This window comes from Rattus norvegicus, chromosome 14 (assembly GCF_021556685.1).
Source record: "Rattus norvegicus strain SHRSP/BbbUtx chromosome 14, alternate assembly SHRSP_T2T, whole genome shotgun sequence".
Taxonomy (NCBI): domain Eukaryota; kingdom Metazoa; phylum Chordata; class Mammalia; order Rodentia; family Muridae; genus Rattus; species Rattus norvegicus.
This window is the reverse complement of record NC_141547.1, coordinates 88,023,966-88,038,719: the sequence shown is the minus strand read 5'-3', so window position 1 is coordinate 88,038,719 and position 14,754 is coordinate 88,023,966. Positions and strand designations below refer to the sequence as shown.

The 14,754-nt window shown below is 45.9% G+C and overlaps 1 protein-coding gene across 1 annotated transcript in view; it reads left to right on the top strand.

Moving 5' to 3' along the window:
* Positions 1–14,754, top strand: part of Pkd1l1 (polycystin 1 like 1, transient receptor potential channel interacting) — a 129,588-nt gene that overhangs the window by 29,286 nt on the left and 85,548 nt on the right. Inside the window, exons 11-14 of the mRNA XM_087584613.1 lie at positions 4,181–4,387; positions 7,158–7,339; positions 10,188–10,409; positions 11,989–12,149. Coding sequence (XP_087440739.1) covers positions 4,181–4,387; positions 7,158–7,339; positions 10,188–10,409; positions 11,989–12,149 — 772 coding nt within the window. The remainder of the gene's footprint in view (positions 1–4,180; positions 4,388–7,157; positions 7,340–10,187; positions 10,410–11,988; positions 12,150–14,754) is intronic.

Here is a 14,754-nt window from a genome sequence, read left to right as displayed (position 1 = left end):
CAATTACTCTTATACCTAAACCACACAAAGACACAACAAAGAAAGAGAACTTCAGACCAATTTCCCTTATGAATATCGATGCAAAAATACTCAACAAAATTCTGGCAAACCGAATCCAAGAGCACATCAAAACAATCATCCACCATGACCAGGTAGGCTTCATCCCAGGCATGCAGGGATGGTTTAATATACCGAAAACCATCAACGTGATCCATTATATACACAAACTGAAAGAACAAAACCACATGATCATTTCATTAGACGCTGAGAAAGCATTTGACAAAATTCAACATCCCTTCATGATAAAAGTCCTGGAAAGAATAGGAATTCAAGGCCCATACCTGAACATAGTAAAAGCCATATACAGCAAACCAGTTGCTAACATTAAACTAAATGGAGAGAAACTTGAAGCAATCCCACTAAAATCAGGGACTAGACAAGGCTGCCCACTCTCTCCCTACTTATTCAATATAGTTCTTGAAGTTCTAGCCAGAGCAATCAGACAACAAAAGGAGGTCAAGGGGATACAGATCGGAAAAGAAGAAGTCAAAATATCACTATTTGCAGATGATATGATAGTATATTTAAGTGATCCCAAAAGTTCCACCAGAGAACTACTAAAGCTGATAAACAACTTCAGCAAAGTGGCTGGGTATAAAATTAACTCAAATAAATCAGTTGCCTTCCTCTATACAAAAGAGAAACAAGCCGAGAAAGAAATTAGGGAAACGACACCCTTCATAATAGACCCAAATAATATAAAGTACCTCGGTGTGACTTTAACCAAGCAAGTAAAAGATCTGTACAATAAGAACTTCAAGACACTGAAGAAGGAAATTGAAGAAGACCTCAGAAGATGGAAAGATCTCCCATGCTCATGGATTGGCAGGATTAATATAGTAAAAATGGCCATTTTACCAAAAGCGATCTACAGATTCAATGCAATCCCCATCAAAATACCAATCCAATTCTTCAAAGAGTTAGACAGAACAATTTGCAAATTCATCTGGAATAACAAAAAACCCAGGATAGCTAAAGCTATCCTCAACAATAAAAGGACTTCAGGGGGAATCACTATCCCTGAACTCAAGCAGTATTACAGAGCAATAGTGATAAAAACTGCATGGTATTGGTACAGAGACAGACAGATAGACCAATGGAATAGAATTGAAGACCCAGAAATGAACCCACATACCTATGGTCACTTGATTTTTGACAAAGGAGCCAAAACCATCCAATGGAAAAAAGATAGCATTTTCAGCAAATGGTGCTGGTTCAACTGGAGGTCAACATGTAGAAGAATGCAGATCGATCCATGCTTATCACCCTGTACAAAGCTTAAGTCCAAGTGGATCAAGGCCCTCCACATCAAACCAGATACACTCAAACTAATAGAAGAAAAACTAGGGAAGCATCTGGAACACATGGGCACTGGAAAAAATTTCCTGAACAAAACACCAATGGCTTATGCTCTAAGATCAAGAATCGACAAATGGGATCTCATAAAACTGCAAAGCTTCTGTAAGGCAAAGGACACTGTGGTTAGGACAAAACAGCAACCAACAGATTGGGAAAAGATCTTTACCAATCCTACAACAGATAGAGGCCTTATATCCAAAATATACAAAGAACTCAAGAAGTTAGACCGCAGGGAAACAAATAACCCTATTAAAAAATGGGGCTCAGAGCTAAACAAAGAATTCACAGCTGAGGAATGCCGAATGGCTGAGAAACACCTAAACAAATGTTCAACATCTTTAGTCATAAGGGAAATGCAAATCAAAACAACCCTGAGATTTCACCTCACACCAGTGAGAATGGCTAAGATCAAAAACTCAGGGGACAGCAGATGCTGGCGAGGATGCGGAGAAAGAGGAACTCTCCTCCATTGTTGGTGGGGTTGCAAACTGGTACAACCATTCTGGAAATCAGTCTAGAGGATCCTCAGAAAATTGGACATTGATCTGCCTGAGGATCCAGCTATACCTCTCTTGGGCATATACCCAAAAGATGCCCCAACATATAAAAAAGACACGTGCTCCACTATGTTCATCGCAGCCTTATTTATAATAGCCAGAAGCTGGAAAGAACCCAGATGCCCTTCAACAGAGGAATGGATACAGAAAATGTGGTACATCTACACAATGGAATATTACTCAGCTATCAAAAACAACGGCTTTATGAAATTCGTAGGCAAATGGTTGGAACTGGAAAACATCATCCTGAGTGAGCTAACCCAATCACAGAAAGACATACATGGTATGCACTCATTGATAAGTGGCTATTAGGCCATATGCTTGAATTACCCTAGATGCCTACAACAAATGAAACTCAAGACGGATGATCAAAACGTGAATGCTTCACTCCTTCTTTAAAAGGGGAACAAGAATACCCTTGGCAGGGAAGAGAGAGGCAAAGATTAAAACAGAGACTGAAGGAACACCCATTCAGAGCCTGCCCCACATGTGGCCCATACATATACAGCCACCCAATTAGACAAGATGGATGAAGCAAAGAAGTGCAGACCGACAGGAGCCGGATGTAGATCTCTCCTGAGAGACACAGCCAGAATACAGCAAATACAGAGGCGAATACCAGCAGCATACCACTGAACTGAGAATAGAACCCCCGTTGAAGGAATCAGAGAAAGAACTGGAAGAGCTTGAAGGGGCTCGAGACCCCATATGTACAACAATGCCAAGCAACCAGAGCTCCCAGGGACTAAGCCACTAACTAAAGACTATACATGGACTGACCCTGGACTCTGACCTCATAGGTAGCAATGAATATCCTAGTAAGAGCACCAGTGGAAGGGGAAGCCCTGGGTCCTGCTAAGACTGAACCCCCAGTGAACTAGACTGGTGGGGGGAGGGCGGCAATGGGGGGAGGGTTGGGAGGGGAACACCCATAAGGAAGGGGAGGGGGGAGGGGGATGTTTGCCCGGATACCGGGAAAGGGAATAACACTCGAAATGTATATAAGAAATACTCAAGTTAATAAAAAAAAAAAAAGAATTGAACAGTAATTTAAATGGCACCACCTACAGAATACAAAAGGTAACTTTCCTAGTTACAAGACTATAAATTTTCTCCTTCTGTTTTTCTAACTGTTCTAGTCATTTGTCATTTGTGTTTTCTTTATGATAAACTGTATTTCAACTAAAATTTAAGATTAAATGCCCTAGTCAGTAGGAGGAAGGAAACTACTATCTTCTTTTATCTTTAAATATATTTTATTAATTTTTGATACATTTTGACCATATTCTTTCTCATCCCTCCCCTCCTTCCAGATCCTCTCCACCATCCTATCCATGCAACTTCCTCTCCTAAGCAAAAATAAGAGAAACAGCGAAACTCAAAACAGACAAACTGAAAAAAAAAGAAAGAAAGGCACCCAGTAAGACAAAATATTAAAACAAAACAAAAAACACACCCACAAAAAATATGGAGTCTGTTTCGTGTTGGCCAAGTACTCCTGAACATGGGGCTTTCCCTGGAGTGTCATGTTATAAGGACACAAGGGGGAACAAAATAGGAGGATTAAATGGGGGAAGAGGACAGCTGGAAGGCTAGGTAAACTAACACTAAGGGTGCTAAATTCTTAACTTCCCCAGTTTTCTTTCTAATTAAACAGAACAGCCTCCAGGGGGCGCCCTTGCTCCTAGCATCAGCCCCAGAACTGGAAGGGTCCCTGGCTGGCAGCAAGGTTGGCAAACCCAGAATGCTTTTCCATATTCAGGGACAAATACCAAAGTCAGGCCAGGGATGCTGAGGGGAGGATTATAGCTACTGTCCCAGAGGATGGGGAAAAGGGCAGAGAGTGTTTGGGAAGAACACAGCTGTGAGTTTCATAATAAATATGCAAACAAATAGCCAACAATTAAAAGGCATTGTAATGTAGTCAAATCTAGTAACCTTTTCCTCAGACGTTTTCCATTAGCTTCATGCCTGAAAGGAAAAGTAAGTATTTACATTTACATACTCATAGCAGGGGAAACAACTTATATCTGGTTAATTTTTGTCTGTAAAATAAATGTAGTGGTGCTACCTAAAGTCCAGCCCCAGGTCTCATCCTGCACTTATGCAAACAAATGGTCGGTGCTTTACACTTTCTAACAGCCTGCTGTACCATCAGGGTTGGCGGACATTCACTGACAATGACCCGTCTTGTCAATTCCCAGATATGGAGGTCTCAGCCCCTGAGACTAGGCGTGACGTTTGAAGCTGCCATCATCTGTAACATTTCCCAAGGACTCTCCTACACCTGGAGCTTTGTGGGTGCTGAGGCGACCGCTGTCACCCTCCCTGCTGCTGTCAACACCCACAGACAGACCATCATGCTCCCAAGCTACACGCTGGAGTGTGGGAACTACACTGCCGTCGCCAAGGTTGGCTCATTCCCCATTCCCCAAGCCCTGACAAGCCAACCAACCCTTGCCAACAGTCCTAGGGAAAACCTCTTCTTGCACACACGCAAACACACACACACACACACACACACACACACACACACACACACACACACACACACACACTCTTTTAATTTCCCAGAGAATGTATGTTCTCATTTTGGCCGTGTAATCAGTGAAAAGCATTTCCCCCTTTTAAAAGACACTTTGTTGAATAAACCCTGTGCTGATGGAGGGATAGAAGGACATGGGTGCTGTCATTTCGGGAAGGAACTGGAAAATGTCCCCCAGAGGCCATGAGAGAAGTACCCACCGGGACCCTCAGCCAGTGCTATGCTTAGGGCTGGAAAAATGTTGTCGATCACGCGGGCTAGAAAAGGGAATTCACTGCATTGGGTGGCTTCATGGCAGGTCCTGAACAGTTTGCTCACTGGTGTGAAAACTGAGGTTGCAAGGTAGCCTTGTGTAGTGACCGGCACTAGGAACATGGTCCTGGGTCAATCTGCAGTGAAGTCAGAAGACCCGGATGAGGAAACGGTCTTTGAGACCCAAATGTTGGCGAGGGGGATGGGTGTTTTCACTATTCGGGGGTACCTGAGGATGAGTCTTAGCCCAGGCCTCAGGAAGCTCATCAGAAGGTGCCCAAACACCCAACCTGTCCCTCAAAGAAATGTGGCTACTGGGCCCTGTCGGGCAATGTGAACAGAGGCTGACACAGAATGTTCTCACTGACCCTCTGCTGATCTCTGCAAGAACCAGACACTTTGTCCGTGTGTGACAGACAGACAGAAGGCCATAGTGTGTGCTTTGAGGAGCACTATGTTAGTTGCAGGTAGTAGGAAAATCCTGCTTCTAAGATATTTCTCTTCGGAAAGATTGAGAGGTAGCAGATTTTATTTTCATAGGAGCAGAGTCCTAGGTTTAGGTCACCCTGATCCTGTCATAGTCTAAAGCAGCAGTTTTCGACCTGTAATTGCAGCCCCTTGGGGAGTGGGGATTGAAATACCCTTTTACAGAGGTTGCCTAAGACCATCGGAAACATACATACATTTACATTATGATTCGGTAGCAGAATGACAGTTTTGAAGTAGCAACAAAAGTAATTTTACAGCTAGGAGTCATGACAACATGAGGTACCAGCCTTTGCGGTATTAGGAAGGTAGAGAAACACGGGTCTAGGGCACGCTCCCAGGTCACTGTGGGAACGGCTTTCATCAGCCCTCATGCCTTGGTGCCCTGGTAGAAGCACAAGAAGGTGGAGAGTGTTCCTAGACAATGCCTGTTCATCCTCTCAGACAAGCCTCATGCTGAGGTTAACCTGGCTTTGCAGATGGCCGAGTACTGATGTTGCTTTTAGAAGACACCACCATTATGTTGGACTCTTCGTTACCAGCAGGTCAGAAGGAAAGGAATGGACAGTGGGTCCAAGAGCTCCCCCCTTCTGCACACTTCAGGAGACTCTGGGTCTGGCATTATATGCAAAGAGATGGAGTGAAATCCTAAAAGGAAAAGCCCAGGCTCTCATAAGTCAGCTGGAAGGGTGAGCATCACAGCTAGGGCCAAGTATCCATCCTTTACCTCTGTCTGGTGGCGCATTTGATTCTTCTAGCAGGGTCTCTGTATGTGTCTAGGCCATGGAGACCTCTCATGGAGTGTTTTTTTTTTTTCCAACTGCTCTCATTGGCATCTTTTACTTGGGCGTTAGACCTCGGGTTCCTGCATTAGTTACTTTTCTCATTGGGTACAGACTTAGTGGGGGCTGACTGGGCTCTTATAGTTCATCTTGGTGGGGAGGCATGTGATAGGAGTGTTGAGGTGGCTGGTCATTCTGCATCCTTACTTGGGATGAGAGACAGCAAAGCTCACCTTGCCTTCTCCTTTATGCCTGTCTAGGATCCCGGTCTATGTCCCACCCACATTTTTCAAAGACCATTATGTGTTTTACTCCATCACCTCTGCTCCCCAACACCCACTATATCCTCAATTATACAGAAAGGGGACCTCCTGGCCCCATTGCCACCCGCTGTCTTTCCTGTTAGATGTAATAAGGTAAAGGGAGCCAGCAAATGCCAAGACCGTGGAGAAACCCACTGTTTACAGTAGAGGTTTGAAAGCTGTCAGCCATGTGTCGACAGGGAGCATGGGTACTTAAATACCTTGTCTTGCTTTACCTCCTATTGCTGTGATAGACACTGTGGTCAAGATCCATGTGGGGAGGAAAGGGTTTATTTGACGTACACATCCTGAGTCACAGTCTACGGAAGGACGCTAAGACAGGAACTTAAGACAGGAACTCAACGCAGAAACCTGGGGCAGAGATCACGGAGGAATGCTGTTTGCCAGCTTGCTCTTCTTGCCTCACCCCGTTTGTTTTCTTACATAACCCAGGACCCCCTGCCTAGGGATGGTACCGCCCACGGTAGCCTAGCCCCTTCCACACCAATCACCAACCAAGAAAATGCTCCACCCGTATGCCTACAGGAAAGTCTCATTGGGGCGTTTCCTCAGTTGAGATTCCCTCTTCTCTAGTGACTCTAGTTTGTGTCAACTGGACAAAATACTGACCAACACACATCTAGATAACGGGACATTTGGGTAGACTTACATATTACTAGATTCTTTCCTTCAGCCACATCCTCAGATGAACACTGTAAGTGGCTATGGAGCGCTGAGGGCCCGTGTGACGTGTGCAGATCCAGGAAGCACCTGCTTGTTCTCATGTGACAGCCCCTTGTCTTCTGTCTCTCAGGTTCAGATCAAGGGAAGCATGGTGTATAGCAGCTACTGTGTCGGTGTAGAAGTTCGAGCCAGGGCACCTGTCAGCGTGATCTCTGAAGGCACACACATCTTCATCTCCAAGGCTACCTCAACCTCCATCATCCTGAGCGGGTCCCAGTCCTATGACCCTGACAACCCAGGGGCTGCTCTCAGGTGAGAACACAGAACTATGAGACTCTCTGGCTCCTACCTCTTCAAACCCTGGCTCAGGAATATTAGGCGAGTGAGTCTGGGAATGCTGCCAAAATAGTTTGAGGCATTTATGTGTACCCGCTTTCTTCAGCTGAACTGCTTTATTCATTATCCAAGTGTAAGCCAATATAGAAAAGGAGAGTCTGAGTAGTTTTTTTTTTTTTTAAGGTGCCGCTTAAACTGTGATCTTGGAATGTGCGTTGTAAATGCTACCCTTTCATTAGGACTCCTTAGTCAGATGCCAGTGTGGGGGGCAGGCAGAGAGCTGCCTGTTGGTGAGGCTCAGCTGTGCGGTCACAGGCTCTGGCCCAGACAGCCCGAGCTGGCAGGCCTTTCCCAGCCTCCTGCTGTGATCCTCTACCTCCTAGCATGCATCCTCCTGTCAGGCAGCCCTCCCCGTAGCCCCGGACCCCTGTTGTACACCATCTGCTCTGTGCTGTCCATCACCTTAGTGCCCCTTTCCCGTGCCTCAAATCACCCAGCCACAAACTGCACCTCTTCCCACTGGCCTTCCCCACCTCCGTCCAGGAAACAAGTATTTTTTTTTTTAATTGAAAACCAATTTTTATACAATATTTTCTGATCATGGTTTCCCCTCCCTCGTAACATCCCAAATCCTCTCCACCTTCCCCACTCACCCAACTCTAAGGCTTCTCAGTCTCCCTCTTTCTAGAAAACAAACAGGTGCTCGCTTCGGCAGCACATATACTAAAAATTGGAACGATACAGAAAACAAACAGGCTGTTAAACAGGAAACGTTTATTGAATAATGAAGAAAGAAAGAAAGAAAGAAAGAAAGAAAGAAAGAAAGAAAGAAAGAAGGAAGGAAGGAAGGAAGGAAAGAAAGAAAGAAAGAAAGAGAGAGAGAAAGAAAGGAAGGCACAAGAAACACACACACAAATAAAATCTGTAAAAACACAAAATCAGTAATCATCAGTAATCATAGTATACAAGCAGTTAGGTTTTTTAATGTCCAAACAAAGCAATATACGACCAAATAAATGAATAAATAAATAAATCTCCCCACATACCATGAAGCTTATTTTGTGTTGCCTTCTTACAGCTCCTATTAAGTGTGGTTTGTAAACACAGTGAGAGTCCATTGGACAAAATGCAATTTTCCTTTTTGAACATTTCTCAATTGAACATTTCCCAGCTGAGCATTTCTCAATTGGAGACAGCTTCCTGGTTAGGGCTGGGGGCTCATGTCCTCTTCCCCCTCATGTCCTGGGACCCTGAGGAAACAATTCTTCCAGTCGCTCAAACCAAAACTTTCCTCAGCGTCTTTGACATCTCTTTCTTTCACACTTCATGGCTGTCAGGAAATCTCATTACGGTCTCCCTAGACACAGACCCCTCATACTTCTCCTCCATTGCTATGTCCACCCTCAACCACAGCCAGTCCTCTAAGACAAGATGGCGTCTTTCGAGGCAAAGCCAGAAGCCCCTACTTCCCTGCTCTGACCTTCTACACACCCATTCAGCTCAGAGGGGAAGTCACTGTCCTTAACTGGGTGTAGTTCGCTACACTCACTCCTCACATACACGGCTGGTGTTCACTGTCCTCCAGCACTGACTATAAGTTCAGAAAAGCAGGGCTCTCACTGGATAGATCCCTGTGCCTGCCACATGGTCTCTATTGATAAATCAGTAAAGAGGCTGCTTTGCCATTGTGACCCTTCATGTCTGCCGCACCCAAATGTGGGAATATGGAACTTGGTGCTTCATTAGTGCGGTGGAGGTGAGAGGTACCTTTTCCTTTTCCCTGATTCTATCTATGTGTATGTTGTAGACACAGCTATCAGCGATCAGTACACACACACACACACACACACACACACACACACACACACACACACACACACTCACGCCTGACAGACAAAGACTGTATCTGTTCCATTTTCACACACAGGACCCACAGCATCTGGAAATGAGAGCTCTGTGTCTGGGCAGTAAGGAGTCTTCTGGGTAAATCATGGGACGGCTTCTCTGCATAGCTTGCGAACTACACTGTACACTGAGCTCTCTTGTGCCCAAGGGATGCTGCTCCCCAGCCGAGGTTACCAGGCGGCTGCAGTGCTGCCTCAGGCAGCTTCGTGAACAGAAGTTACTAGAATGTAGGCCTGCAGGCTAGTCACAGAAGTGGGCTTTTAAGGTTCAGGTTTAAGTGACTTATAGAAGCAGGTTGCCATGATGGCTAGCCCAGCTTGCTAGAGCATTTCCATACTGATTCCTGCCTGTCACATGCCTGTTTAAGCATGTCTCCCGCTCTGGATTAAGATCTGCTCACAGCTGGGATGATGCTGTCCTCCCAGGCCACCCTGATGGTGCAACTATCTTAATCTTGTGGCTCATGCCATATCATCTTACAGAAAGATGTGGAATGAGAATCATCTCTAGTCTCCTCTTGGCCCCACTTTTTACCAGCTCTGAATGAAACAGGGCAGCTCCCCCAAGGCCTCTGGAATGCATGCATTTTCCTCCTAAAATTGGGATAGTGTGATTTTGGCAGAGTGATTTTGAGGGAGCTCTCTAGGGATTGTGGGGCTGTGTTACTTATGAGCAGAGGGGCCCAACATGGACAGGGAGGGGAAGGAGTGACAAAAGCAGCTCTATGGAGAGGGTACATGACACAGAGAGGGAAATAGGTTCCTGTGTGGAGTGCAGTGGTCTGTGTCCAGTGAATGGGAAGACAGGCCCAGCTCCTGTACCACTGATATCAAAGAATGAGAGGTATGGTCTCTCCCAAACCACATGTGCCTTTAACACCAGTTGTGGTAACCACACCCCTCAATGGCTTCTTCATTAGGTATCACTGGACTTGCACAGCAGCCAGCTCACCTATATGGCCTTGCTTTGATGACTCTACTTCGTACCAAATGGACACTCAAGCTCCTGCCATTTCCTTCCCAGCAAAATGGCTCAGTGAGTGCTGTGACCAGTTCCTTGTGACACTGACAGTCTCCAGCAGTGGACGGAACTCATCACAGGCCTTGACGTTCCTCTCTACCCGTCCTGACCTGGCCTTCAGGTACCCTTGCCCTAGTTAGAACAGCTGAGCACTCTGGCTTATGGTGGCAACTTAAAAAAAAAAATCTGTTCATGGAGCAGTATGAAGTTAGGCCATGTGGGAACCACACCAGTAAGGGAGAGGAAGGTGGTTGCCAGGGAGAGGATAGTGATTTGGATAGCTCTGTGTCTCCTAGGCTAACAGTGACACAACAGCAACTCTGAAGACCAGTGGGTCCCTCCTGTCATAGTACCCATCCCTAAAATGGAAGGCCAATGATTGAGACTGACATCTGAAGGTGGTAATCTGGTTTCTAGACTTGGGAGCCTTTTAGGACTGAAGGAATATGCAAGTATGTGACCATGAGGGATTACCGAGGCAAAGAAGTACTATGAGTCAAGCCCATCATCTGGTCATCACCAAGGCTACCAGAGCACTCATGTTATAACCCCATGGACCAAATGTAGGACTTGCGCTGAGCTACCAAGATGGGCAAGGACATGGGAGGTTCTGGAATCCCCTTTCAAAGGGCTAGGTATATATGACTAAGCAGGGGGAGAATTCTAGGGGAAGCAAATTTGTGGATGGCACACATCAAAAAAGTACATAACTGAACATTTATGATCAGTTTGTTTTCTCAGATTTTCCATTTAATATTTCAGACCTTGGTTGACTGCAAGTCACTGAAACTTTAGACAACAACTACTGCACCCATGTCCACATACAAATGCAGAGGTACCCACATGTAGGTGCTAGGCTGTGTGGTTCTTTTTGAGAGAGCTGCAGACCTGCCTGCCGTGTCCTTCTTGCCTCCTGCACATGGTGTTACATGGTGAAGCCATGGCTTGGCATGTGCCTGATAGTGGATGACACAGGGAATCCTGCACACCACTTCAGGAACTCTGTACTTAGCCTTTGAGGGGTCCTCATGTCCTATAGCAAAGGAATTCACATGACAAAGCTCATCCTAGTCTCTCACACCACCTGATGATGTCCTAAAGAACCCAGAGTTCATGAAATGCCCTCTGGTAAGCAGCCCTGGGCCAGGAAAGATCCTGGAGAAATTTCCAGGAGGTAGCTATGGTGACTCAGAAATGTGTATATAGCACGTGCAAGGCAGGGTCCCTGTGAGCACTGTAGGACACAGAGAAGCTCATGACCCAATAACCCTGCTCAATTGAAAGGTTAAGGGGAGCCAGATGGCTATGGCAAAGACAGATGGATTGGGAAGGCCCAGGTGACACTGGTGTGTAGCTATGGAGGCAAGCATGTGGGGTGAAAGGTGAAGAGAGAGCTCAGGAATTGACTGACAGGCTGGACAGCATAGCCAGAGCCAAGGCTGAGTGACAGAGAGACTACAGCTCAGGACTGTTGACATAGAGAAAGTCACAGCTTCGCTGAACTTGGTGAGCACTGAATGTGCTCATCTGGTCAGATCACACTGTGGGAAGTCTGGAAGCTTGTCACACAGTCCTCACTCCCCAACTCGGATGTGATGATGCCAACACTGGGTGGTTCAAAACATGGTCGGCCCAAATGGATGCAGCCTGAGGATGCTTGTAGTGTTTTCCTCCAACATCCAAGTGATTGCCTGTTCTAGGTTCATCCACGTCTCATGGGTCAACTTTAGAGACATCTCTGTGAACTGGAACGAAGAAGTGTCTCTCCGAGCTGTGTGTGAAGACTGTGGAGATGTCTCAGACCTCACTTATTCCTGGGACCTCTTCCTGGTCAATGCAACAGAGAAGAATGCAGTGGAAGGTAAAAGCTGCTACTCTATTTTGCTGATAGGAAAAGTTCATGGTTGTTCTGTGGTTACTGAACTATCGTATCTGACCTTCCCACAGCTGGGAATTCTTTGTACTTCAACCCTCTAGATACTAGGTGACAGGCCAAAAGTGGTTTCTCACATATGTGCTGTAAGAAGGCTCAGGGCAACTGTTCAGAATTATTTGTTTAGAATCCTAGGAAGCTATTGCAAAGGATCTGTGGTGAAGCTCACTGTCCAGACAGCTGTGGCCCTTGGAACTTTGCATATGCATTGCAGTTATGATATAGTCCTTGGCGCACAGCTCCTGAAATCCTTGTGATCTTCTATGTGGTCCTGGTTTTACATGCTAAGGATCTGGAAGATGGCTAGCAGCCACTGAGTATCTTCAAGACGAGGCTTGGCGCTCCCAAGCACTGGGGTGTCTATGTAACAAAGCTTCTACTACAGCCCCAGAATGACACAGATCATTGACAGAGGCTGAAGTTCTAGAAAACACTGGCAGCTCAGGCCTCTGCTCACACACCTCACCCAGTGAACCTCTTGACCTCTATACTTTGTCATTTATATTTGATCAGTGAATTTGTGTCCCTGAGTTAGGTGAGCGCCTCTAAGAGGGGATGGTTGGAACCTCTGTTTAGAGTCAAAGAATCATAAAACCACATGGGCATTTGGAGGTGGGGCAGATGGCACACCAAGTCCTCAGACTGTTATCTGATGCAGTGCCCAAGTAGACGGCATGAGGACTAAATTAGAGGACACCAGCTGACAATGGTGCAGAACGGCTTGCCACTAGTGGGGTGGAATTGCCATACTTTCAGGTATCAAGGAAGCCAGTTGTGTAGTGAGACTAGATCAACCGAGTATGAGGCAGTTTTGTCTGCACTCTCCCTTCTGACCTGCCTCTCTAGGAGAGATGCTCAGTGAGACCTGGCTCTATCTTTCAGTCCATAATTCCAAATACGGACTGAAAAAGCTCCTCTCAAAGATTCCCCCTGCTTGGGTGAATGACAATGATCCAATTTGTTACTCTACATGGGAAGCTGAGGCTCACTGAGCACAGAAAAAGTGTTTATCCAAGTCCAATGAAGATGCCGGGCCACAGCATGGAAATGGGACCTGCAGTTACTCAGCATAGGCGTTCTTGAAATGATACCAGAGGGGTCGCTGGTGTTCACAGCCTAGGGCAGAGCTCATATATCGCGCTGGTTGCTAGAATTTCACTGGTCAGTAGGAAAAACACAGAATGTGGAAGGAAGGATGGGAGGATAGAAAGACAGAAAGAAGGAAGGAAGGAAAGAAGGAAGGAAGGAAAGAAGGAAGGAAGGAAAGAAGGAAGGAAGGAAGGAAGGAAGGAAGGAAGGAAGGAAGGAAGGAAGGAAGGAAGGAAGGAAGGGTCTTCACTGGGGTATGTGTTATCTCTTCAGTGTTGGAGAAATCTACCAGGTTAATCAGAATGACTGGGGGGGGTCTGTGGTCTCAGACCTCATGTTTGCCTGGGCTGAGGGATATTGTGAAGTCATTATTATTTTGTGTGCATCCTTTCTCACACTACTCCACAGAGTAGCGGGATGCTGAGGAGTGAGCCTGTCTCACAAGCAATGACCCACATTCCTGTTCTGAGCAACCAGCTCTGCTCAGCCCCAACTGTCTGGCTGCCATGTTTTCTTTAGTCCATTCGAGGCTTCTACAAACCTTTTAAAGTAGATCTTGGAGTACAGCTGCCCCCTGACAGGGACATTCAGAGGGACTGTGCCCACCACAGGAGGCAGTGTTCTGAAGTCTGAATTTAAAACCATCCTGAATCAAAGACCAAAGCATCAGTGAGGACCTGTGGTAGTGACCCTGACAGTGGTTAAGCTTCAACAAGGCTAGTACTGCCTGAGACGAATGTGTCTGAGAGAACTCCGAATAGGGTTCTATCATTCCCTCTTACAGCACCTCACAGAACTCAGGAAAACAAATCCACTAATTCACTATAAAGACAGAGAACTGCCCTGCTCAAAAGCAAAAGCTTCCTTTAATGGACTCATTTCTATGTCTATGAATTTTTCTTTTGTCATTATTCTTTTATCATAATTCCTGGGGATGCCTTTTAGAATTATTTACTGGATCCTTGTTGTCAGGGAGAAATGATGATTAGGAGAAATTCTTTTTAGAATTCAGAGTCATCCAAACAAGAGTTTTATAGGACCTGTTAAGGTGACCCTTGGTCTGAATGTAGACTGGGGAGAGCAAGTTCCAGGGTCAGAGTTGTGAGGGCCTTCCCCACTTGCACATGTTTAGGTCATATATTGGCCTCCACACTACCAGGCCAGAACCATGTGCTAGAGCCTTGAGTCGAGCATCAGGCTTCCAATGCACATCAGGTTTATGCGAAGTAGCATGGTGTTACTTTTCCTGGAAAGACATGAAATAGTGTTTGTTCACTCCAGACAGGGCGTGGAAATACATCGAAGATGTGTCTACTCAGGTCAAGAGCATTGTTAAGGAGTTGGGGACAGAAGTGTGGGCGATATAAACATAGATATGTCACCCAAAGGCCCACCACAGCATGGGTAACGAGTCACAAAAGCTACCTTTCTGGAACCCACCCTA